General features: G+C 40.4%; 1 protein-coding gene across 1 annotated transcript in view; it reads right to left on the reverse strand.

The window, feature by feature from the left end:
* Positions 1–27,867, reverse strand: part of LOC100756612 (ADAMTS-like protein 3) — a 297,381-nt gene that overhangs the window by 11,728 nt on the left and 257,786 nt on the right. The window contains exons 24-26 of the mRNA XM_035441640.1: positions 5,963–6,145; positions 5,271–5,387; positions 679–862 (exon numbers count right to left, since the gene is read on the reverse strand). Of these exons, the coding sequence (XP_035297531.1) occupies positions 679–862; positions 5,271–5,387; positions 5,963–6,145 (484 nt within the window). The remainder of the gene's footprint in view (positions 1–678; positions 863–5,270; positions 5,388–5,962; positions 6,146–27,867) is intronic.

The following is a 27,867-nucleotide window of genomic DNA, read 5'->3' on the forward strand; positions in this document are numbered from 1 at the left end:
GAGAGAGAGAGAGAGAGAGAGAGAGAGGAGAGAGAGAGTGCTATGAGTGCCCACTGAGGCAGAGGGCATTAGATCATTGGATCTTCTGGAGCAGGAGTTATAGGCAGTAGTGAGCCCATGGACACGGGTGCTGGGCACTGTGGTTCTCTACAAGAACCTATGCCTCTTAACTACTGAGCCATCTCTCCAGCCCCTACTATCCATCTTGAAAAATCATGCCTGCCTTACAGATCTGAGCTCAAAAATACAAAAGCACCTCTTTATTTGTTAATTTTTTATTATTTATTTTTGTGTCATTTGCTGAATTTTCTGCTAGACTATGTGGCAATCATTTATTTCATATTAACACTTTCTCTGAGTATAGCTACTGAGCTATTACCCAATCTAAATTACTGTGCCTGTAAAAAATAACTTTTAATATTATTTTATGTGTATGGGTGTTTTATGTGTATGTATGTCTCTTCACCATGTGTGTGCTTAGTGTTTGCAGAGGCCAGAAGAGGGTGTCAGATTCCCTGGAAGTGGACTTACAGATGGTTGTGAGCTGCCATGTGGGTTCTAGGAATTGAACCCGGGTCCACTGGAAGAGCAGCTAGTGCTCCTTAGCCTCTGAGCTATTTCTCCAGTCTCTAATATATCTTTCAAAGTCAGCAAAAGAAAGTGACTAGACATACATACCTTGCTGGGCAATCCCGGGTATTACAAGATTGAAACCCAGTTAGCAGCTTCCTGTGAGGCCCACAAATGGCTTCACTCACTTCCTGCCCACTGGCCAACACACACCGGGACCTCTGAAGGCGGACTCCCAAGGGGCCACAGGTAGCAGAACAATGTGTCCAGTTACCAGGTTCCCAAAAAGGCTCTGCAGAAAGGAAATGAAATATCACCAATAATCGCAAATAAGAAAGGATGATGTTCTGGCGGCAAGAGGGCCAACGACCACCATCAGTTGTTCTGGGTTAGCTACATACCTGCTTTTTAAATGGCACACACAGAAAAAAGCCATTGCCCAGTGTGAGGCTTATTTTCTCTTGAGAGACTATTGTCCCTGAAGACGGAAAATGGCCAGAATGGGCTCTTTGGAGCACAGCCTAGGAAATGGCCACGGTAGGTTGGCTAGGTCTTCCAAGAGAAATGGAGGGAGCATTGGGCAGCCAGTGCTTCCTAAGGATTCTCTAAGCAGAGCCAACAGGACAGGGAGGAAGGCCTCTCCAGGGGATGCCCCACTGCCATCCATTTTCCAAAAACAGATCAGGCAGAGAAGCAGACGATGATTTAGCAGGAGGAATGGGGACCGGGGATTAAGCAGTAAGGTGAGATGCATTTGAGTCCCACCCTTACTTTTCCGTTAATTCTTAACCCAAATATCACATTAGCCCTAAAACTGCATAAATAATTTGTTCTGGAGACATCTGGAAAGGAAAGAATGGGGTTTCCTTTAGACAAATAGAAGCCAAGCACCCCTCAGTAATCACAGCTTTCATGTTACCCTTCCCTGGTGACACTCGGTAAAAGATGAGGTAGGACATGATGATGACAGGTTTGTGGATAGCCACAGAAAATGCCAGATTTCCCTGCAATAATCATGAATAATTGATAGCTACCAGCTGTGTCTACATGATCTCTCCCAGAATGGAATGGTTTCTTTAACTTATTGTTTTCCATTCTGAGTTTTAAGTTTTTACCTTAAATTGCACATGGCATCATTTGCAGAGCAGAACCATAAATTATACCTCCAGTTGGACTTTCAGAATCATAGTTTATTTAAGAACGGGTTTTTTTTTTCAAGGTAGTCATTTACTGAGATTCTCCAGGGTGAACAGGTAGTGGATTAGATACTTTTAAAATTAATCTTCCATTGACTGTTATGAAGCTGCTAATTTTATCTTTATTTTCAGAGATAGAGAGATTAAATGAGGCTCAGTAAGTTCCCCAATGTCTGTTATGTATCGGGGATATTGGAACCCACACATGTCTAAATCCAGGTCTCAGTGCAAGGCAGGACACATGTGCCTTCTTTAAAATGATTGGTCATTTATTAAAGTATAATTTATGTACAAGAAAGTACTCAGATCTCAATTTTATGAGCTCCACAATTGTCTGAACTCTTTTATCTGTGATCCACAGCAAGGCTAAGAATATTTTTTAACACCCCTAAAGCTTTCATTTTGCCACTTTCCAATTAGCCCCTTTCCCCTCCCAGGTGACTACATGTTTTTTTGTTTTGTTTTGTTTTTTAACTACCATTATATCTTGGCTGTTCTTCTTCATGGGCTTATGTATTTAGCTTCCTTTGTTTGGTATACTATGTTTGGGGATTCACTCATATCATTGGGAGTATCAATAGTACATCTTCATTTACTGCCAAATAATTCACCATTTCTGAATACACTGTAGTCTTCATTCTGCTTTCAAAAGCTATCATGAGAGCTCAAACCTTTTTTTGTGAGCATGTTTTCATTCTGAATGAATACCTATGAGTAGAATTTCTGGGTTGAGAATGGGTGTGTGTTTAACTACAAAGTGCCAAATAGCCTTCCAGTGTGATCTCAGCTTACCATCATATAAAAGCTTTAGTTGAACTATGGCTTGCTGGAATTTAATTTGTGTTTTGTTTTCAGCTATTCTAGTAGGCATGAACTTACATCTCCGGGTTTTGATCTGCATTTCCCCATTGCCTCCTTCTTATGCAGCAATTTCCTCCAAGGCTCACTGAGACCCAGGAGCTTCTAAAGGGACTTAAGTCCCTGAAACCAACCAGATGCACAAGACTCCTTCTTCCCCAAAGCTATATAAGCAATAAGAACTGCTGAGGAGACTCACCAGTTAGGCTGCCTAAAGAGACACTCAGACCTGTTGGGCTGCCTGAAAGTCCCACAGTGAGCTCCATAGTTCCAGTTGTCACAGTGACCATATTGGCAGGGTGTGGAGGACTTTCAATGTTGTAGCTTCCTTTGAGTCATTCCTGCTCCTGCAAGTAGTCCTTGCCCATATTCCTGTAAGTTAACTCATTGTTTTCCCAAGTTGTGCTTTGATGGTGTCCTTACTTTGGTCTCTTGTCTGATCCCTATCTGTAGTGAGCATACATTTGTTCAGGTATCCCCAGGGACAGTGTTACATGACACACTTGTATGTTACTTTTTATGAAGAGGCCATCAAAGGCTTTTGTATACTATTTTGTAGTTGGGGAGTGGTGGCCACTGTTAACTTGAAGGAGTTCCTTATGTTTTTCATACAGCTCTTCATCAGAAATATGTTCTGCTACAGAAAAGCCAAAATCACTCAATTGGGAAATCATTAGAATGAGGAAATAGGTTCTGCCAATATTTCTCCAGTTGCATTTGAAAAGTAGATCATAGCTTGACACTCCCATATAAAACTCCTTGGTAACTCTTGACATTTTAACTTGACCCTCAAAGTCCTGGATGGTTGGTTCTTAGCAACTCCCTTTTCCTTCTGTACCCTTATTGCATGCATGCTCTTTTTGTCCTGGAAACACATCAGGTTACTTTCAATGTGTTGTTTGCACTAACTGATCCCCCTCTGGGAATATCCCTTCCTCACCCTGCTGCACAAAGGGCTCCATCTCATCCTTTAGGTCCAGGCTACCATATCTCTTCCCCCAGGAGGCCTGTCCTGACTATCTCCCCCCAAACAGCCACTACCAAACATTATGTACCCCATTGCTCTGATCACTTCACCCTAGTGCTTAACTACAGAGAAATAGACATTTATTTATTTGTTTACTTATTTCTTGTTTATCTCTCCTACTGAAAGGTCAAATCCATCCATGCTGTTCCAGTCAACAAAAGGACAGGGTATGTCATCTATAAGTCACTGAAGTAACATTGGTAAACAAATGATTCTCTATAAAATGGTAGCCTAATTCATCACTGAAGGGCTGGCATTCTTTGCAGTGTGCCCTTTTAAGTATTTGTATACATTTCTGTGTAGCTAATTTCTGAGTCTGGGTACAAGGTGCTAAAATGATGTAAACAGTTCCAATTAGCCAAATGTCATCTATAGCAAATGCTTGGCTCTGCAATAGCATTGGCCTATGAATGTCTGCTATTTTATTTGTTGCAGGGGTTCTTATGGTCTTTGTGCCTCTGGCAATGCAACATCTAAATGTCTTCTCACATTCTAGTTTCTCTTATTGGTGGGTCCTTTCTTTCTCTTCCCAGAACAAATGTCATGACATACTTAAAAACCTAGTTGACATTTCTGGAAAGAGGTTGGGCCTCTTCTTCAGCAATGCCCTTGTGCTTTGGCCATGGTTTTCTACTGGCATTCACTACACTGCCTCAACAGAACTGTTTACATGCCTGTCTCCCTCTTAGACTGTAAGCTTTTCAATGACTAAGACTATAGGACTGCAGTTCTAGGAGAAGCAAGCACTCAGCACTTGTCACTGAATGTCAAATGAATAATTGACTGTGTGATAATGATAGCATTATATCTAAAGGAGTAACTTAAGTAGAGTTGTCATCAGTTACACGTGGTGCAGAGTTGTTGAACAGCTTATCATCATTTACCTCTCCTAACCTCTCCCTTGAATGTCAGGAAGTAAGGGTTTTAGAAACTATACCTTCCAGACCCCCTGCATACAGGATGATATTCTACACAGTACATTGTACAACTGCGAGGAATTCCTCAGATTTTCAATTCCCAAATTACATCATTGCTCTAACGATTCCACACAATAAAACATGTGGTCTGACAGTAGTTTTGGTTTGTCCTTTGGCCATCACAACCTAATTTTGAGTGACAAGGAGCTGATATTATCGCCAGCTTTCCTGATTGTCCTTTCTGGTTTCCTTACTTCTACCTTACTCCCCTTGGACTTCAGAAGAGGGTTCCATGCTTGGAACACTTGGTATATCTTCTTTTGATCATGTACCGATGCATAACAAATTGGTATGGATGGGAAATTTGTGTGTGAATAGAAAATGAAAGAACTGATCCCACAACTATGGAGAACTTCCTCATGTTGGTGTTTCTTCAAGTGATGGTAGTTTTGAAACTAGAAAATCATTATCTACAATGTCACAAATAATGATGTGTATTAGAGATATGAGCTCTGTGAGCTGCCTCATTTCAAAAACTGTCCCACTGAAAGGATTAGATTGAATTACCAAAGACTGAGGGGCAAGAAAAGAAAACCTGAGTAAATGTGCAAGAGTACACTGTGTAGAGAAAAACTATAGAGGCCTCACAGCAAAGAATGCATGTCCCAGAAAAGAACTCTGTAAACAGTCAAAATTCCAGACCTTGAGGCATGGTCTCTCCTGTTGAGTTGTTGCTGTTGGCTCTGTTGTTGGATACTTGGAGAACACGCTTTTTCTGAGCCTTAGGAAATACAGTCTTAATTCCCAGTCCTCTTCGTTCTGAGAAAACAATGTGTAACATATCTGACCAATCAAAAACCATCGAATTCTCATTCCAGCCTGTGTGTTCTTGAAGAAAACTATGAAGAGAAACTTTTTCTGATAGAATGCTGTGTGTCCACAGATGCTTTGGCTCACACAGGTCTGGAAATAGGTTGTGTGTGCATGCCTTTCTGCATGTGTGTCCGAGTCTCTCTCTCTCTCTCTCTCTCTCTCTCTCTCTCTCTCTCTGTGTGTGTGTGTGTGTGTGTGTAAGAATGTGTTTCATAGGACCAGAAAAATCATCTTGACTAAATCAGGGTTGAGAGTTAATTAGATATAGAGGCAGGACATGAAGTCTCAATGCTGGGCAGGAAAGTACATGTTGCTTGAGCAGAAAAGTAGCTTCACAATCACAGCCTTCTGAAAACTTTTATGACAGCATGTTAGAAGTGACTGTAAGTAGGCAGTGATGGCAGGGGTGAGAACCATGAAACACCTGTATCATTCACATTTTGACTCCAGACCCAGCAAGTCTGGCTCTACTTTTTACACATTAGCGGACACATTAGGAACAGTTAGAATTGGACACTCACCCAGCAAATGGAGCACAGAGGTTGACACTGCTTTCCCAAGAGCACTGGTGGCTGTGCAAATGTAGGTTCCTTCATTTTCAAGGGAAGCATTCTGCAACAACAGGGATCCATTGAAAAGCAAGGAAACATTGTCACTCAGAGATCCTCCTCTCTTCAACCAAGTTACATTAGGTTGAGGGACACCTTTGGAACAAAAACAAATATGACAAAGGCAATTCCTTTAAGAATAGGGCCACAGAACTATGAGAAAAATACCATTTAGTGTTTGGAGCACAAGTCAGGAAATGGATAAGTCATAGCTAATAGGAAATGGCTGATTCTGTTTTTAAGGCATATGTATGAGGAAGCATGGTAGAGTAAAGGCTTTGGTTCATGGGGCACCTCATCAGTTCATGTATTATATTAGGGGATAGGAGTCAGGAAGATTGATTCACTCTGCGAATGCAAGGGATTATTAAGTGAGGAAGCCAGTGGGAAAATGGTTAAAATAAGAGTTGGTGAAGCTGAGGTAAGTGGAGGCAGAAGAATTCCTACTACTGAGTTGTTACCAGAAAGACATTGAAAACAAAAATATATATATAATTTTAGTTGTCTCTCTAGTTGTGTGTCTTTAGAAAAATCCAATTTACTTATGTCATGTGTACATGCAGAAACTAAATCTCTCTCTCTCTCTCTCTCTCTCTCTCTCTCTATATATATATATATATATATATATATATATATATATGTTGGCTGTGAACATGTGATAGAAATATTCCTCCTTGGGGAAGATTATATGATTATATTATTATTATATTAATGAGTTTCTTCATTAATTTTATTCATAATTCTATAAAAAGTATACTTTTAGAGAAAAAGGAAGTGTTAGGTTTTAGTCTCGGTAGTGAGACAGAGGCTTCAAGAACTATCACAAGAAGAGCCTGGGTACAGGGGAGGATGGAAAAGCTGGAAAAATGTCTTCATCCACATCTTGATGAGTATTAGCATCTTGCTGGGCTATTGAAATTCAGAACAATTTCACTTGATTCTTATGAGTTAAGGGTGCCTCGGGTGGTGCCTGGGACTGAACTAGGTAGCTGGTTTGAGGGATGTCTTCTCCTCCTAAAGTATTCTGATGGGAGAATCCATGGAATGGCTTTCTGAAGAAATAACCTCAACACTATTATAATGATATATGCACCTTGCAGCAGGCAGAAGGCATGGCCCAGAGTCTGGTGGCACTTTCAAATCCTCACAGTCACTCCTACTTCCTAGGAGGTGGTCATTGTGGGCTCCATCTTACAGCTGAGGACTCTGCTAAGCCTTGGGAATTCAGCACTAGTTGTTCCATCCACTATACCAAGCTTGCCATTCAAGTCTCTTGGGACATTTGTGTGTGTCTTTAGAAAAATCCAATTTACTTAGAAATGTTATGTGTACATGCAAAAACTACAGAATAATACTTGTGCTGAAGTGTTGCACCATCCCGAGGTTTTTGTTTTTGTTTTGTTTTGCTTTACTTTTTAAAGAGAGAATGCAGGAAGAAACAACTGGAATTAGAGGGCCTGTGTGGTAGAAACCTAGTGCAGTGGAAACTTCCTGGAATCTATGAGGGTGACCCTAATGAGGACTCCTAATAATGGAGGATATGGAGTCTGAACTGGCCATCTTTTGTAGCCAGGTAAGGATTTCAGTGATGGGAATGGGTTGAATTTGGTTGAGTTATTGGCCAAAGGGGTCCCATGGAGATTCCCAAAGAAACCAGGCTGATGCTAGGACAGAGGGTTGCTCTCCAAAATCTGGCAACAGGGCTCCATTGCCAAGGGCAGCATTAACACAGGTCATTGACCATAGACAGGTTGAGCTGGTACCTTCATTGAGCCTTCACCCCTACCTTCTAGTGTCTTTGACAGGGGAAGGTACTTGACAGGCTACCAAAAGAGAAACCTGGACATCAAGCCAGCCACAAAACCCTCAACCTACAAACTGTCCTACAGAATATCTTGTAAGATATTCTGGGGGCAATGGTGTCACAGAGCTTGCAGGAATGGCCAAGCAATGTCTGGTTTAACCTTATGAGAGGGAGCCCATGTCCTGCACTGTCTGGATGGTCAGGAACCAGAGACTGGAAAACCCAGAGACCTATGGTAAAATCAAATACTACTGGCCAAAAAATATCAATGAAATGATTCTTAATGATATTATACTCATAGATCTGTGCCTTATCCAGTCATCATCAGTGAGGCTTCCTCTCGCAGCAGAAGCAGAGACCCCATAGTTCAACATTATGTGAAGAGAAAGTCTAAATTTGACATCTTCTTGGGGTTCCTCCCCTCACAGCTAGGGGAATCCTCTGGAATATGGGTTGGAAAGACTGTAGGAATCAGATGGGATGGAGGACATCAGGAGAACATAGCGTACTGAATCAACTAATCAGGGCAATATGAGCTCACAAAGACTGGAGTGGCATCATGGGACCTGCAAGGGTCTGCTCCAGGCCCCCTGCATATATGTTATGGCTGTTAGCTTGATGTTTTTGTGGGACTCCTAAAAGTGGAATCAGGTACATCTCTGATTCTTGCCAATACTTGGGACCCTTTTCCTCCTATGGGGTTGCCTTGTCCAGCTTCAAAGTGAGGACTTTTGCCTTGTCTTACCGTATCTTGTTTTGTCTTATTTGGTTGTTGTCTCTTGGCAGCCTGCTCTTTTCTGAAGGGAAACTGGGAAACTGGTGTGTGTTGGCGGGGAGGGCTTGGGGATGAGAGTAGATGGGGGAAGCTGGGAGGGGAAACAGTGGTCAGGGTGTATTTATACAAGAATCTATTTTCCAAAAAGATGCAATTCATGGTCAATGAAGTGGGAACAGAATGGAAAAGTTGCTGCCTTGGGTGGGAAGGGAGGTGCTGCTCTCATTCTCATCTATTACTTTGTTAACTTTGGATATCACATCAAATTCCAGCAGCCTTAAGTACAAAAGGAATGTGAAATAAGAACAGGAATGCTATTGCATTTAGATGTCACATTCGAGGGCTTCAAAACCTGAGTCTGTCTGAGTTGGTGGCTCTCAGGGATTTCGTCTTTAATCCTGTGGCTTTGTATGATCTGTGTGTGACTGGGGTAGGCGGGGGGGGGGGGGGGGGGGGGGGGGGAGGAAATGGTTTCCAAAGGTGTTACCTCAAGATTCGAATCGAATCCTCTGCTTGCTGCATGCATCAAAAAGCTAATATAAGTACTGGTGTCAAGGCATTTCGCAGATTTGACTAAGTTAACAAGTCAGATGACCTTAAAATAGGATGATTATCTGCATGAACAATGCAATGTTGTGAGTCCTGAAGATCAGACAGCAGAGCAAGAGTAAAACAGGGTGGAGTAAGAGCGACAAGGCTGAAGAATATGTGTGAGGGACATGGTCTCCCATTGATGACTTTGAAATGAAGGGATCCATGAGCCAAGGAATGCAAGAATCCTTGAAAATCTGGGAGGTGCCTCCAGTTGACAGGAACAAGCAAGTGGGTCCTTGAGTTGCAATGAGTAGGAATTGAATTCTATCAACAACAGGAAGGAGATGCATCCCGAGTCTCCAGACAGGAATTTACCCTCAACAACACTTTCATCTGACCTTTGATCCTCTAGATAGAGCAGTTAGCTCAGTCATACTCTACTGCCTGACATATAGAACTGCAAGATAATAAATGAATGTTGACTTCAGCCTATAGTTTTGTTGTAATTGGTTACAGCAGCAATACAAAATGAATACATTGGTAGATATCAAATTGTGTTGAGTAAACTAGGCTTACTTTAAACATATATATATATATATATATATATATATATATATCGTCTCCTGTATATATATACATAGAAAAGTCAAGGTTTCCTAAGGTCACAGCTATTAAATACAGAAAATGAGATTTGGAGCCATGTAATTAGACTCAGGAGATCTCTTAAACAGAATGCAGATAGCTCTCATGCATTTCTTAATAAATTCTCTTAAACAGCTTACAGTTGTTGAAAGGTTTGGTGGTGGTAACAAACAAGATCACATGTGCTAGAAACAAAGGATTACCAGCCTACAATCCACACTGCCAGAGAAGCTAGGAAACAAGGAGGACCCTAAGAGAGACATACATGGTACCCCAGAGAAGGGGAAAGGGACAAGATCTCCTGAGCTAATTGGGAGCATGGGGAGGGGGACAGGAGAGGGAGCTAGAAGAAAGAGAGGGGGAGAACAGGAGGTGAGAGGAGGACATGAGAGAGCAGGAGATTTAGTCAGGGGAAGAACTGAGGAGAGCAAGAAAAGAGATGCCATCATGGAGGGAGCCATTATAGGTTTAATGAGAATTCTGGCACTAGGGAAATGTCCAGAGATCTATGAGTTTGACCCCAACTAACAATCTAAGCAGTGGTTGAGAGGCTACCTTAAATGCCCTTCTCTGATAATGAGATTGATGACTACCTTATATGCCATCCTAGAGCCTACATCCAGTAGCTAATGGAAGCAGAAGCAGACACCCACAGCTAAACACTGAGTTGAACTCTGGAATCCAATTGCAGAGAGGGAGAAGTGATGAGCAAAGGGGTCAAGACCAGGCTGGAGAAACCCACAGAAACAGCTGACCTGAACAAGGGGTTGCTCATGGGAAACCAGCATAGGACTGTTCCAGAACCCCCCCCCATGAGGATGTCAGTTTGGAGGTCTGGGCAATCTATGAGGTCTTTGGTAGTAGATAAGTATTTATCCCTAGTACACAAATGGACTTTGGGAAGCTCACTCCACTTAGAGGGATACTCTCTCAGCCTAGACACACGGGGGAGGGCCTAGGCCCTGCTCCAAAGGATATGACAGACTTTTAAGATTTCAATGGAACACCTCACCCTCCCTGGGAAGCAGAAAGGGGTTGGGATAGGGGTCCGGTGGGGGGCAGAGGAGGAGGGGAGGGAGAGGGGACTGGGATTGATATGGAAAAGGAGCCTGTTTCTAATTTAAATAAAAAATTTAAAAAGATCATATGTACATACATGCATATATAATATATACTATGTATAGTAGTTATTGATTGCTACCACATAAAGGAAATTATAAAGCCTGTTTATCTTGTACCCATCAGCCTACCAGATGACTTAATTTTGGTAGGTTTTTTAATTATTTTCTTCTTTATTTAAAAAAGGTAACAGTTACCATAAGTGTCCTTCCTCTCCTTGCTACCTGATTCTGACTGACACCCTGGCAGAAGCCTCTCACCTCCAGAGGTCAGACCATCATCCTGAACCCCAGGTAATACTGCCCCTCCACCCCACCCCTGCTCATCCAGTCTAACTCCAACTGCTCCTCCTGTCCTCTTCACCATATCCTGGCCCACATCTCTGGTGGAAGCCTTCCACCAGAAGCTAGGCCAGATTCCTGAAAACTCGGTAAGCCACTATCCCAACCAACCCTCTCCTGCCCCACCCAGTATGACCCTAAGTTCTCCCTTGCCACCTGATCCTATCCCACACCTTTGGGGAAGCCTCCTACCTTCCACCCCATCAGAGGCCAGGCCAGAATTCTGATTCCTAGAGGCAAGACCAGCATCCTGAACCCCAGAGATCAGGCTAACACCAAATAGACTGGATCAGAAAAGGAAATGCCTAAATCACATAATCAAAACACTAAGTATACAGAATAAAGAAAGAATATTAAAAGCTTCAAGGGAAAGGGGCCAAATCACATATAAAGGCAGACTTATAAGAATTACACATGACATCTCAACAGAGACTCTAAAAGCCAAAAGGGCCTGGACAGATATGTTGCAGACTCTAAGAGACCATGAATGCCAGCCAAGACTAATATACCCAGAAAAACTTTCAATCACTATAGGTGGAGAAAACAAGATATTTCATGACAAAGTCCAATTTAAACAATATCTATCCATAAATCCATCCCTGCAGAAGGAACTAAAAGGAAAACTCCAATCGAAGGAAGTTAACTACACAGGCAATAGATAATCTCCCACCAGCAAAATCCAAAGAAGGGAGACACACACACACACCACCACCACCACCACCACCACAACAGCAGCAACAGCAACATAATAGTAACAAATAACCAGTGTTCATTAATATCTCTCAATATAAATAGATTCAATCCGCCAATAAAAAGACACAGGCTAACAGAATGGATACAAAAAAACAGGGTCTGTCATGCTGCATACAAGAAACATACCTCAACATCCAAAATAGACATTACCTCAGATTAAAAGGTTGGAAAGAGATTGTTCAATCAAATGGCCCTAACAAGCCAACTGGTGTAGCTATACTAATATCTAAGAAAATAGACATCAAAACAAAATTAATCAAAAGAAATGGAGAAGGACATTTCATACTCTTTAAAGGAAAAGTCCACCAGGATGATATCTCAATTCTAAACATCTATGCCCCAAATGCAAGGGCACCCACATTTGTAAAAGAAACATCACTAAAGTTTAAATCACATATCAATACCTACACATTAATAGTGGGGGACTTCAACATCCCACTCTTAACAATGGACAGCTCATTCAAACAGAAACTAAACAGAGAAATAATGCAACTAACAGATATTATGCATCAAATGGACCTAAAATATCTACAGAACATTTCACCCAAACACAAAAGAATATACTTTCTTCTCAGCACCTCATGGAACTTTCTCCCAAACTGACCACATAGTTGGTCACAAAGAAAATCTCAAGAAATACAAGAAAATTGAAAATAACACCCTGTATCCTATCAGGTCAGCATGAATTAAAGTTAGATCTCACAACAGAAAGCCTACAAACTCATAGAAACTGAACAACTCTTTACTGAATGGCCACTGGGTCAAGGAAGAAATAAAGAAACTAAAGATTTCCTAGAATTCAATGAGAAGGAATGCCCAACATTCACAAACTTATGGGACACAATGAAAGCGATGTTAAAGGAAAGTTCATAGCACTAAGTGCCTGAATAAATAAATCAGAGAATTCTCATACCAGTAACTTAATAATGCCCTGAAAGCTCTAGAACAAAATGAAGCAGACATGTAAAAGAGGAGTGAGTGGTAGGAAATAATTGAACTCAGTGCTAAAATCAATAAAATAGAAACAAAACTGTGAAACAAATAGTTGGTTCTTTGAGAAAATAAAAAAGATAGACAAACCCTTATCCAAACTAACTAAAAGGCAGAGATAGAATATCAAAATTAACAAAATCAGAAATGAAAAGGGGGACATAACAACAGGCACTGAAGAAATTAAAAGAATTATTAGGTCATACTTCAAAAACTTGTACTCCACAAAATTGAAAAATCTAAAAGAAATGGATAATTTTCTTGGTAGATACCACTTATCAAAGTTAAATCAAGATCAGATAAGCAATTTAAATAGACCTATATCCCCCAAGGAAATAGAAGCAGTCATTATTAAAAGTCTTCCAAACAAAAAGGGCCCATGGCTAGATAGTTTCGGTACAGAATACTACCAGATCCTAAAAAAAGAGCTAATACTAATACTCAAATTATTCCACAAAATAGAAACAAAAGGAACATTGATAAATTCATTTTATGAAGCCATAGTCACCCTGATACCCAAACCAAAGACTCAACAGAAAAGGAGAACATGAACATAAACACAAAAATACTCAATTGCAATCTCAATCCAAGAACTCATCAAAAGATCATCCACCATGATCAACTGGATTCGTCTAAGAGATGTAGGGATGGTTCAACATACAAAAACCTGTCAGTGTAATCCACCATATAAACAAACCAATTAGATGTTGAAAAAGCCTTTGAGACAATCCAGTACCCCTTCATGATAAAAGTCTTGGAGAGATTGGGATACAAGGGATATACCTAAAAGCAATATATAGAAAGCTGACAGACAACATCAAATTAAATGGAGAGAAACTCAAAGCAATTCCACTAAAATCAAGAACAACAGAAGGCTGTCCATTCTCTCCATATCTATTAAATATAGTATTTGAAGTTCTAGCTAGAGCAATAAGACCACTGAAGGAGATCAAGGGGATACAAACTGGAAAGGAAAGACTCAATGTATCATTACTTGTAGATGATATAAAAGCATACAAAGTGACCCCAAAATTTCTACCAGGGAACTCCTATAGCTGATAAACACCTTTGGCGAAGTGACTGGATACAAAATTAACTAAAAAAATCAGTAGTCCTCCTTTATACAAATGATAAAAGGACTGAGAAAGAAATCAGCCACAAATAATAAAAAATATCTTGAAGTAACTCTAGCCAAGCAAGTGAAAGGCCTGAATGACAAGAACTTCAAGTGTTTGAAGAGAGAAATTGGAGACGATATTAGAGGATGGAAAAGATATCCCATGCTCATGTATCAGTAGGATTAACATAGTAAAAATGGCCATCCTCCCAAAAGCAATCTACAGATTCAATGCAATCCCCATCAAAATTCTAACACAATTCTTTACTGACCTTGAAAGAACAATACTCACCTTCATATGAAAAAAAAAAAAACTCAGGATAGCTAAAACAATCCTGGAACTATCACCATCCCAGATTTCAAGCTCTATTACAGAGCTATAGTAATAAAAACTGCATAGTATTGGCCTAACAACAGATAGGAGGGTCAATGGAATGGAATCAGACATAAATCCACATACAGATGGATACTTATTTTTTATAAGGAAGCCAGAAATATACAGTGGAAAAAGAAAGCATCTTCAATATATGGTGCTGGTATACCTGGGTAGAAGAATATAAATGTAGAAGAATACAAATAGATCCATATCTATCATCATGCACAAAACTCAAGTCCAAGTGGATCAAAGACCTCAACATAAATCCAGAGACACTGAACCTGACAGAATACAAAGTGGGTAATAGCCTTGAACATACTGGCACAGGTGACAACTTCCCGAATAAAACACTAAGATCAGCAATTAATAAATGGGACCTCATGAAACCAAAAGGCTTCTGTAAGGCAAAGAACATCATCAGTAGGACAAAAGGGCAGCCTACAGAATAGGAAAAGATTTTCATCAACCCCACATCTGACAGGGGGCTGATTTCCAAAATATATAGAAAACTTGAGAAACTAGACATCAAAACACTAAATGATCCAATTAAAAATGAGGTACACATTTAAACAGAATTCTCAATAGAAGAATCTCAAATGGCTGAGAAAACATTTCAAGAAATTTTCAACATCTTTAAGCCATCAGGGAAATCCAAATCAAAATGTGTTTGAGATTCCATCTTACACCTATCAGAATGGCTAAGATCAAAAACACAAATTACAGCTTATGCTGGAGAGGATGTGGAGCAAGGGGAACACTCCTCCATTGCTGGTGGAAGTGCAAACTTACACAACCAATTTGGAAATCAGTATGGCTGTTTCTCAGAAAATTGGGAATCAATATTCCTCAAGAACCAGCTATAACACTCTTGGGCATATACCCAAAGGATTCTCACTAATACCACAAGGACACTTGCTCAACTATGTTCATAGCAGCTTTATTTATAATAGCCAGAATCTGGAAACAATCTAAATGTCCCTCAACTGAAGAATGGATAAAGATAATGTGGTATATTTACATAATGTAGTATTACTCGGCATTTAAAAACAATAACATCATGGAATTAGAAGGCAAATGAATGGAACTAGAAAAAAATCATCCTGAGTGAGGTGGATAAACATGGTAAGTACTCACTTATAAGTGGATATTAGCTGTAAAGTAGAGGATAATCATGCTACAATCCACAGTCCCAAAGAGACTAGGTAACAAGGAGGGCTCAAGAGGGACATTTGGATTTCCCTGGAAAGGGGAAATAGAGATTTTGTGGGTGGACTGGAGGATGAGGTGGGAAACTCTCAGGTATCTATAAGGATGCTAGGGAAACTCTCAGGTATCTATAAGGATGACCCCAGCTAAGACTCGTAGTAAAAAAGGATACTTGCCTGAAATGGCCACCTCATGTAACCAGGCAAGACTACCAGTGGAGGAATTTGGACAACAACCCAGCCACACAACCTTAGACCTACAGTCTGTCCAGTCTATGAGATGTGCTGGGATTGATACCTAGGCCAGTAGTCATCAAAGAGGCTTCATCCAGTAACTGGTGGAAAGAGATGCAGAGACCTACAGGCAAACATTAGACTGAACTGGAGGAATCCTGCTGAAGAGGAGCAGGAGGATTGTAGGAGCCAGAGGGGTCAAGGACACCACAAGAAAACCCACAGAATCAACTTGGGCTCATAGGGGCTCACAGAGTCCAAACCAACAACCAGGAGCCTGCAAAGGCAGACCTAGGCCCTCTACATATATGTTATAGTTGTATAGCTTGGTCCTCTTGTGGGACTCCTAATAGTGGGAGTTGGGGCTGTCTCTGACTCTTCTGCTGTTTTTTGGGACCCTATTCTTCATACTGGGTCACCTTGTTCAAGCTTAATACAAGGCAAAATAGTCTTACTACAACTTGGTATGCATGCTTTGTTGATATCCATGGGACACCTGCCCATTTCTGAATGGAAATGGAGGAGGAGTAGATAGGGTAGGCAAAGAGGATGTGGGGGGGTACTGGAAGGAGACGAGGGAGGGTAAAATGCAGTCAGGATGTAAATATTTTTTAAAAAGGTAACAATTATGGAACAATTGGGTAAGAGTTTGTTGCTCTTCCAGGGAACCTGAGTTCAGTTCCCAGCACCCATGTCTAGCATCTCACAATTGCCTATAACTCCAGCTCCAGGGGTCTGATGCCTCTTCTGGCCTCTGAGGGCACCTTCTGACATATATAGACATGCACAGACACATTCACACAAATAAAAAATAAATCTTTAAAAAAGAAAGAGGTGCTAGAAAGACTGCATTTTATTTTATTTTATTTTATTTTTGGTTTTTTGAGACAGGGTTTCTCTGTGTAGCTTTGGAGCCTATCCTGGCACTGGCTCTGGAGACCAGGTGCATTTTATTTTTTAAGGTAAACAATTACAGCACTTACAAATGGTTATAATTTTATCTCACCCAATATTTACATTTCTGATTTCATTTTCTTGCCAGTGTTTTACAAAATATTTTTTTCAGGATATTTGTTTTTTTATTAGAAAGAAAATTATTTTACATGTCAATCCCAGGTTCCTTTCCCTCCCCTGCCCCCCCCCACAACTAACACCCTACCTATCCCATACCCTTTCTGCTCCCCAGGGATGGTGAGGCCTTCCATATGGGGGTCTTCAAAGTCTGTCATATTCTTTGGGATAGGGCCTAGGCCAACCTCCTTGTGTCTAGGCTCAGGGAGTATCCCTCCATGTGGGATGGGCTCCTAAAGTCCATTCCTATGCTAGGGTAAGTACTGATCCACTACAAGGAGCCCCATAGATTTCCAAGGTCTCCTCACTGACACCCACATTCAGGGGGTCTGGATCAGTCCCATGCTGGTTTCCCAGCTAGGGATCATTTCTATAGTTTGTTTTACAAAATAATACTGTGTAATAACTCCATTGGCAAGTGCTGTCAAGTGAATCTCTGTATCTCCCCCAAATTCTCACACTTAAACCTAGCCCATGATTCCTAATGAGCAAGATAGATTACCCGTCTGATTTCCCAAGGAATACCCATTGCCTGCTGGATTGGAATATTGCTGGGATGCTGAACACTGACTTTCAAGAGGGTAGGCCAGGGTGAGAGTCCTCCCAAAGAGCTCTTTTTCTTTCTGATGTGGCTCCAGTTGACAGCCTCTGATTTAACAAGTCCCTGGAAAAACCAGCCAGATTCACTCACCTAGGTTGTCCTGGAGTAGTGGCTTACTCACAGGAGGCTTGTTAAAGCAGCCCAAATAGAGCAAATGAAAGGCTAGGGAAGTTCTTTGGGGCACTGTATTAATAACTCTTGGCTTTCTAAGGAGGATAAAATTTTCCCCTTCAGAGCATCTTGGAAGGCTTTGGCACTGTTCTACGAGAGAGAGAGAGAGAGAGAGAGAGAGAGAGAGAGAGAGAGAGAGAGAGAGAGAGACAGAGAGAGAGAGAGACAGAGAGAGAGAGAGACAGAGAGAGAGAGAGACAGAGAGAGAGAGAGACAGAGAGAGAGAGAGAGCACTTAGAATTCCTACTGCAATCCAAATGATTGGAGAGGACAAGAGTGGATCCAGAAACACATCCAGGGGATGAGACAAAAGTGTCCCATCCCCAGATCTTCAACTTCCATTTTCAAACTGTTGGTAATGATGAATACCATTAGTGGTATTCAGTCCTGTTAGTGGAAAGCAGTCCAGGATTCCTGTTCTGCTGCTGATTGGTGAAGGGCAGATGCATCTGGACCTTTTTAACACAGTAGTCAAAAACAAAGGGGCCCAGACCAGTCAGAAAGTGGGTCCAGAAGGTTCTATATTGTTCAAGCTCTGGAACTGGCATAGCTTAGAAACAAACACACTTGGAGCCAAGCCTCTGTATGGTAAGGGTATGATGCTGAATCTGCAGTCAGTAAAAGTCTACAGCTGTTAAGAATACCACACAGCAAAGCAATGCGCAGCAAGGTTTTAGCTATGACTGGAGAGACAAAAGCCCCATTGCTAAGGAGCCAACTAGTGGACTTTACACCTAGAAACGTCATGACACCTGGAAATGTTTTCAAAGGACTGAAGAGACCAGAGGATTGCAGATAGGATTCATACTACTGTCCTTTGCAGGCTTTCAAAACTACAAATGTGTACTCTGTGCAGACAGCTCTAACATGGCAAAAATGACTTAAACTTATTTATCTAACCACAAAGACAGGCCATTCCCACAAGACTCACAGCTCTGAAATATCTGGCACTCCACTTCCACAACTCTGAAATAGCTTTTGGAAGGTGAATGTTGTGGGAAAAAGTCCAGCTCTGCAGAGGCTGTGAAACATGTACTGCAAAGGGCCTGCTCCTCAAGGGTGTCTTTAAAGTAGTCAGTGTTTAAAAACAAATTTCCTCCATCCTTGAAAGGCCCATGAAATATTCCACACTATAAAATCCTTGGCTTGTGCAGACCACTCTAAGATGCCAGCTCTTTACATAAATACATAGCATCCCTGAATGTTTTTGCTATCTGTTGTTTCTTTCAGCTACTTCACAATACACTGAGTCTTTTTACCCCCTCCTCTAGAAGAATGAAGGCTTAAACCACTATCACCTTCCCCAAGAGAATCATGAAGAAATGCTGCCTGTCATATAAAGTAAGAGGTTTCCTGAATATAGTGTAGGCAACAACGAAAGAGTTGTCACCAATAACTAACAATAAACAGGGACTCACAGCATTGGCATCAGTGATAAGACATTGAAGTGACTACAACAAAGAAGTTTCAACTGCAAGACAGTTTGGTGGCAGCAGAAGTTTGAGGAACATCCTTCTTTAGAGCAAACTACATATTCTTTAGTCCTTTCTGACAATGAAGGGCCTGACCATCACTGAGGGTATGTCCAAAACCCCAAACACAAAACTATGGCTCTTCCCAGTTGCAGAACATTTGAATATGTGATGATGTGCATTTCATTTTCCAGAAATGATGTCAAAAGACTAGCATAATCAGTATCCCCATCAATTTGTTCTGAGGCTTTAGAAATCATTTGGATCCTATATTTCTAAAGTCTATAATTAAAGGTCTTTCTCTAAGTCTGCTAAATGTTTTCTTGTGTCATGGAGGAGGATGGCACCAAGTTCTCTTTATGGTGCAGTTATGCCTGACCTCTCAGGACACTGGGATTCTGCTTCACTCAGGACTGGGCAGTTCTTCCTAACTTCCAGGCATATTCTGTGAGCTGCTGGATACCATTCTCCAGACTCTCATGTACAGGCCACAAAGTATCAATGGCAACAATTCCACATGCTGTCTCAAGGCCAGAACCTTCCATCATTCCTTGAAGAGTTAGAAGCAAGGGCTTGTGCGCACCAAACACAATGATCTGAGCTGCTACGGTGCACGCAGCCTTGTATACATGGCATTGTGCATGTGGAACTACACATATCACACAAGCCACTGGCCATGAGCATTGAGAATGGGGAGAAGAATCCTACAGGCAGGTTCAGATGGTGAGAACAGTGGGTATTCCCAAGGCTCAGCCTTATGAACAGCAATTTTGATAACTTAATCATCTAACACTGGGTTATAAGTACACAAACTTAAGAAGCTTATCCACTCTTAAGAAGCTTCATTAAAAATGAATGTGTATCCAGAGGGTGTAAGCCACGAACTATAGGGAGATTCTGGACCATATGTAAAACAAACAAACAAACAAACAAAAAACAAAAAAAATGGAAGAGGATTTTTGAGCAGGATAAGTCATTTTAAATATGCTTTATTTGCCTCTATAGGTTTAGATATTTCAAGGATTGTAAATGATTTTTTTTTTAATTGACAACAAATCAGCAACTCCTAGAGACACAGGCCTGCACTGAGAACACCAAGAGGTGAGTGGCTGGTCTCCAACCTGGACAGCCCCTACTCTAGGCACTAGCCCCCTCCCATCACAATCCCATCGGCAGGCAAGGAACCTGCAGGCAGGACAATATACCACTACCCCCATTGGATCCTGTAATATATAAGTCCCACTGTGCCCCCCACAGCATCAGCAGCTCCTGGAGACACAAACACTGTCTGCAACAATTGGATGAAGAGTGGCCCCTGGAGGCACAGGCATGACCTACACCAATTGCAGGAAGAACAACCCCCAAGCCCCAGGTACCACCTGGACCAAGTGGAGGAAGAGATGGGTAGATGCCAGTGCAACAGTGCAAGAACATGCTTAACAAAATAAAGAGCAATATAGCACCGCCAGACCCTAGTGATTCAACAACATAAAGACAAGAACATCCCAATGCAGAAGAAGCAGAAGAAAACAACCTTAGAAGTAACTTTATGAAGATGATAAAGTTCCTTAAATAGGAAATGAAGAATTTCCTTAATGAAATTAGGACCAGACAAACAAAAAATTGGAAGAAATCAATAAATCCCTTAAAGAAAGTCAGGAAAAATAAACAGGTGAAGCAAATAGTTCAAGTTGAAAATTGAAATAGAGGCATAAACAAAACACAATCTGAGGGAATTCTGGAAATGGAAAATCTGGGTAAACAAACAGGAACTAAAGATGCAAACATAACCAACAGAATGCAAGAGATGGGAGAGAGAATGTAAGGCATTGAAGATACAATAGAGGAAATACATTCATCAGTCAAAGAAAACACTGAAGTCAACAAAGTCATAACACAAATGTCCAAGAAATTTGGGACACCATAAAAAGACCAAACCTAAGAATAATAGTGGTAGAAGAAGGAAAAGAACACCAGCTCAAAGGCACAGAAAATATATTCAACAAAATCATAGAAGAAAATTTTCCCAACGTAAAGGAGGAAATGCCTGTGAAGATCTATAAGAAGCTTACAGACGGCCAAATAGACTGGACTCCCCAAAAGTCACCTTAACACATAATAAAACACTAAACATACAGAATAAAGAAAGAATATTAAGAGCTGCAAAGGCAAAAGGCCACGTAACATACAAAGGCAGACTCATCAGAATAACACCAGACTTCTCAATAGAGACTCTGAAAAGCAAAAGGTCCTGGACAGACATTATATAGACACAAAGAGACCATGGATGCTAACACAGACTACTATACCCAGAAAAACTTTCAATCATCATAGACAGAGAAAAAAGGATATTCCAAGACAAAACCATATTTAAACAATACCTATCTACAAACTCAGCTCTACAGAAAGTGTTAGAAGGAACACTCCAACCCAAGAAAGTTAACTGCACCCATGAAAACACAGGCAATAAACAATGCCACACTTATAGTGGGAAATTACCAATATGGAGTCAGGTAGAAATATAAGGGTATTTAATAGGGAAAAGCCTTACTTACAGAGCGACCTAGCCAGCCGGTGTGGCAGCAGTCTGTACAGCAAGTACCAAAGTGAAACTGAAAGAGCAAACACAGTCACACTATGTCACTCTGACCACGCCCTCACAAGCGTGACCACGCCCCTAAGTAGTCATGGCTACAGCTTCCCCTACACACACCAGCAAGTCCCAAAGAAGAGAAACACACACATACTACCACCATCACCACCAAAACCAAAAAAATAACAGGAATTAACAACACTTGTCATTAATATCCCTTAATATCAATGGACTCAATTTGCTGATAAAGACACAGGCTAACGGAATAGATATGAAAACAGGAGCTGACCTTCTGCTGCATACAAGAAACACATCTCAACTTCAAAAACAGACATTACCTCAGAGTAAAGGGTTGAGAAAAAAAACTTTCCAATCAAGTGGACCTAAGAAGCAAGCTGGTGTAGCTATCCTAATATCTATCAAAATACACTTCAAGCTAAAAGTAATCAAAAGAGATGGATAAGGACATTTTGTATTCAGCACAGGAAAAGTCCATCAAGATGAAGTCTCAATCCTAAACATTTATGCCCCAAATACAAGGGTATCTACATATGTAAAAGAAATATTACTAAACCTTAAATCACACATCAAACCCCATACACTAACAGTGGGAGAGTTCAACACACAACTCTCACCAATGCACAGCTCTGCCAGACAGAAACTTAACAGAGAAATAATGCTACTAACAAATGGGATTAACAGACATCTATAGAACATTCCACGCAAACACAAAAGAATATACCCTCTCCTCAGCACCTCATGAAAACCTTCTGTAAAATCAACCACATACTCAGCAACACAGCAAACCTCAACAGATACAAAAAATTGGAATAAACCACTGTGTTTTATCAGATCACCATGACTTAAAGTTAGAATTCAACAACACAAATTGCAGAAATCCTAGAAACTTATAGAAACTGAATAATGAATGCTCATCTAAATCACCACTGGTTCAAGGAAGAAATAAAGAAATTAAAGACTTCCTAGAATTCAATGAAAATGAATGTGCAACATATCCAAACTTATAGGACCCTATGAAAACAGTGCTAAGAGGAAAGTTCAGAGCATTAAATGCCCACATAAAGAATTTGGAGAAATCTGACACTAGTGACTTAAGAGCACCCAAAAACTCTAGAATAAAAGAAGCAAACTCACCCAGGAGTAGACTACAGGAAATAATCAAATTGAAGTTGAAATGAATAAAATAGAAACAAACAGAACAATACAAAGAATCAATGAAACAAAGAGTTGGCTCTTTGAGAAAATCAACAAGACAAATCCTTATCCAAACAAACCAAAAGGCAGAGAAAGAATATCCAAATGAACAAAATCAGAAATGAAAAGGGGAACATAATAACAGACACTGAGGAAAGCCAGAGAGTAATGAGAATCATCGTGTCATATTTCAAAAATCTATACTCCACAAAATTGGAAAATTTAAAAGAAATGGACAATTTTCTGGGTATGTACCATCTACCAAAGTCAAATCAAGACAAGATAAACAATTTAAATAGATCCATAACCCCTAAGGAAATAAAAGCAGTCATTAAAAGTCTCCAACCAAAAAAAAAAAAAAAAAAAAAAAAAAAGCTCCAGGGCCAGATGGCTTTAGTAGAGAATTCTTTCAAAGACAAGCTAATACCAATACTTCTCAAACTGTTCCAAACAATAGAATCAGAAAGAACATTGCTAAACTCCTTTTATGAGGCTACAGTTACCCTGATATCCAAACCACACAAAGATACAACAAAGAAAGAGAATTACAGTTCAGTATCCCTCATGAACATTGATGCAAAAATATTCAATAAAATACTGGCAAACCAAATTCAAAAACACATCAGAAAAAAATCATCCACCATCATCAAGGAGGTGGATGTACCTCATCATCCCTGAGGTACAGGGATAGTTCAACATATGGAAATCTGCCAGTGTAATATACCATATAAAAAACTGAATAAAAAAACACATGATCATCTCATTAGATGCTGAAAAAGCCTTCAACAAAATTCAACACCCCTTCATGATAAACGTCTTGGAGAGATTAGGGATACAAGGGACATATGTAAACATAATAAAGGCAATTTACAGCAAGCTGACAGCCAATATCAAATTAAATGGAGAGAAACCCAAAGTGATTCCACTAAAATCAGGAACAAGACAAGGCTGTCCAGACTTTCCATACCTAGTAAATATAATACTTGAAGTTCCAGCTAGAACAATAAGACAACAAAGTGAATATCAAGGGGATACAAATTGAAAAGGAAGAAGTCAAACTTTTGATATTTGAAGATGATATGTTAGTATATATAAGTGACCCCCCCAAATTATACCAGGGAACTCTACAGCTAATAAACACCTTCAGTAATGTGGTGGGATACAAGATTAACTAAAAAATGTGTAGCTCTCCTATATACAAATGATAAATGTGATGAGAAAGAAATCAGAGAAACATAACCCTTCACAATAGCCATAAATAATATAAAACAACTTGGGTTAAATCTAACCAAACAAGTGAAAGACCTATATGACAACAAGTTTAATCTTTGAAAAAGAAATTAAAGAGGATATCAGAAAATGGGAAGATCCCCCATGCTCTTGGATAAGTAGGATCAACATAATGAAAATGGTAAACTTGCCAAAAGAAATCTACAGATTCAATGTTATCCCCATCAAAATACCAACACAATTCTTCACAGACCTCAAAAGAGCAATACTCAACTTCATATGGAAAAACAGAAAGTCCAAGATAGCCAAAACAATCCTGTACAATAAAGGAACTTCCAGGGGATCACTATCCCTAACTTCAAGATCTACTATAGACCTATAGTCACAAAAATAGCTTGGTATTGGCAAAAAAAAAAAAAAAAAACCAGACACATGGACCAATGGAATCAAATTGAAGACCCTGACGTTAAGCCACACACCTACGAACACCTGATTTTTGACAAAGAAGCCAAAACTGTACCACAGAAAAAAGAAAGCTCCTTCAACAAGTGGTGTTGGCATAACTTGATGTTGACATGTAGAAGATTGCAAATAGGTCCATATCTATCCCCAGGGACAAAACTCAAGTCCAAGTGGATCAAAGCCCTCACCATAAATCCAGGTAGAACAATGAACCTGATAGAAGAGAAAGTGGGAGGTAGCCTTGAATGCATTGGCACAGGAGAACACTTCCTAAATACAACACCAGCAGCACAGACACTGAGAGCAACAATCAGTAAATGGGACCTCCTAACACTGAGAAGCTTCTGTAAGACAAAGTACACAGTCAATAAGACAAAACGGCAGCCTACAGAATGAGAAAATATCTTCACCAAACCCACATCTGACAGAGAACTGATCTCTGAAATATATAAAGAACTCAAGAAACTATACATCAAAATATAAAATAATAGAATTTGAAAATGAGGTACAGATCTAAACAGAGAATTATCATCAGAAGAACCTCAAATGGCTGAAAGACATTTAAGGAATTATTCAATATCTTCAGTCATAAGGGAAATGCAAATAAAATGACTCTGAGATACCATATTAACATGTGTCAGAATGGCTAAGATAAAAAAAAAAAACACTGATGATAGCCTATGTTGGAAAGGATTTAGAGAAAGGAGAACACTCCTCCACTGAAAATTTGGAAATTGGTGGGAGTGCAAATTTGCACAACCACTTTGGAAATCAGTATGGCAGTTTCTCAGAAAATTGGGAATCAATCTATCCCAAGACCCAGCATTACCACTTCGGACATATACCCAAAGGATGCTCAATCATACCAAAAGGACACTTGCTTAACCATGTTTACAGCAGCATTATTTGTAATAGCCAGGACCTGGAAATAGCAGAGATGCCCCTCAACCAAAGAATGGATAAAGAAAACGTGGTACATTTACACAATGGAGTCTTACTCAGCTGTAAAAAAACAATGCACTATGAAATTTGCAGGCAAATGGATGAACTAGAAAAAAATCATCCTATGTGAGGTAACTCAGCCCAGAAAGAAAAACATGATATATACTCACTCATAAGTGGATATTGGATGTAAAGCAAAGGATAAACAGATCACAATCCACAGTTCTAGAGAATCTAGGTAACAAGGAGGACCCTAAGAGGGACACATAGATTGCCTTGGGAATGGGAAATAGTATGAGATCTCTTGGGTAAACTGGATGGGGGGAGGTAAAAAGGGGAGGGGATGGAGATGGGAGCATGAGGAAATGGGATGGTTGAATAAGGGGAGGGATAGACTGGGAGAGCAATGAAATAGGTATCTTGATAGAGGGAGCCATTATGGGGTTAGGGAGAAACCTGATGCTAGGGAAATTCCTAGGAATCCACAAGGATGACCCCAGCTAAGACTCCTAGGAATAGTGAAAGGGTACCTGAACTGGCCTTCCCTTGAAATCAGATTGGTGACTACCCTAATTGTTATCATAGAACATTTATTCAGTAACTGATGAAAGCAGATGTAGAGATCCATAGCTAAGCAACAGGCCGAGCTCTGAGAGTCTAGTTAAAGACAAGAAGGAGGGATTATATGAGCAAGGGTGGTAAAGACCATGCCTGGGAAATTCACAGAGCCAGTTGACCTGAACTCATGGGAGTTCAAGGGCTCTAGATCTACAACTTGGAAGCCTGTATGGAACCGAACTAGGCCTCAGCATGTGGGCAACTGTTTTGTAGCCTGATCTAATTGTGGTACCTCCGCCAGTGGGACCCAGATCTATCCCTAGTGCATGAACTGGCTTTTTAGAGCCCACTCTATATGGTGGGATGCCTTGCTCAGCCTGGATGCAGAAGAGATGGGTTTGGTTCTGCCTCAACTGAATGTTCCAGGCTTTGTTGACTCCCCATGTGATGGGAGATGTCCTTCTGTATGCTGTGAATATACATTTCTCTTTTTGGTAAATAAATAAAGCTGTTTTGACCAATGGCAGGATATAGCCCTCAGGAAGTATAGGTGGGACTACCAGACTAGGAGAATTGAGGAAGAGGAACACAGATTGAGTCATCAGAGGGATACCATGTAGCTGCTGAGGAAGAAAGGTGCCTGGGCATCACCATCACCAGTAAGCCAAGACCACATGGATTAATAGATATGGGTTAATAATTAAGAGAGAGCCAGCCAATAAGAAGCCTGAGACATTGGCCAAACTGTTTATAATTAATATAAGCCTCTGTGTGTTTATCTGGGACTAAAGGGCTATAGGACCAGGTGGGACAGAAACTTCTGTCTACACCTATGGGAGAACTTACCATTTCTGAGGACTGGATGGGGGTGGGGTGTGGGGAGATGTGAGGGAATGGGAGGAGAGGAGGGAGGAGAAACTGTGTCTGGTATGTAAAATGAATAAAAATAAGAAAAAATAAAAAGTAAAGAGAAATAGAAAAAGAAAAAGAACACAAAGTTAGGTGGTTAGGAGAGTGGGTATTGAAAACATTTTCAACAAATGGTGCTGGCATAACTGGATTCTGGCATGTAGAAGACTGCAGATGGATTCATGTCTATCACCATGCACACAACTTAAGTCCAAATGAATCAAAGACCTCAACATAAATTCAGCCACACTGAACCTCTTAGAAGAGAAAGTGGGAAGTACCCTTGATCGAATTGGTAGAGGAGAATGCTTCCTGAACATAACACCAGTAGCACAGACACTGAGATCAACAATTAACAAATGGGACCTCCTGAAACTGAGAAGCTTTTGTAAGCCAAAGGACACAGTTAACAAGACAAAAAGGTAGCCTACAGAATGGGAAAAGATATTCACCAACCCCACATCTGACAAAGGGCTGATCTCCAAAATTTAAAAAGAACTCAGGAAGCTAGTCTCCAAAACCCTGAATAATCTGATTAAAAAGTGGGGTACAGAACTAAATAGAGGAGTCTAAAATGGCTGAAAGGCACATAAGAAAGTGTTCAACATCCTTAGTCATCAGGGAAATGCAAATCAAAACAACTCTGAGATACCATCTTACTCCTATCAGAATGGCTAAAATTAAAATCACCAATGACAGTTTAT

The sequence above is a fragment of the Cricetulus griseus genome, chromosome 3, assembly GCF_003668045.3.
Source record: "Cricetulus griseus strain 17A/GY chromosome 3, alternate assembly CriGri-PICRH-1.0, whole genome shotgun sequence".
Classification (NCBI taxonomy): domain Eukaryota; kingdom Metazoa; phylum Chordata; class Mammalia; order Rodentia; family Cricetidae; genus Cricetulus; species Cricetulus griseus.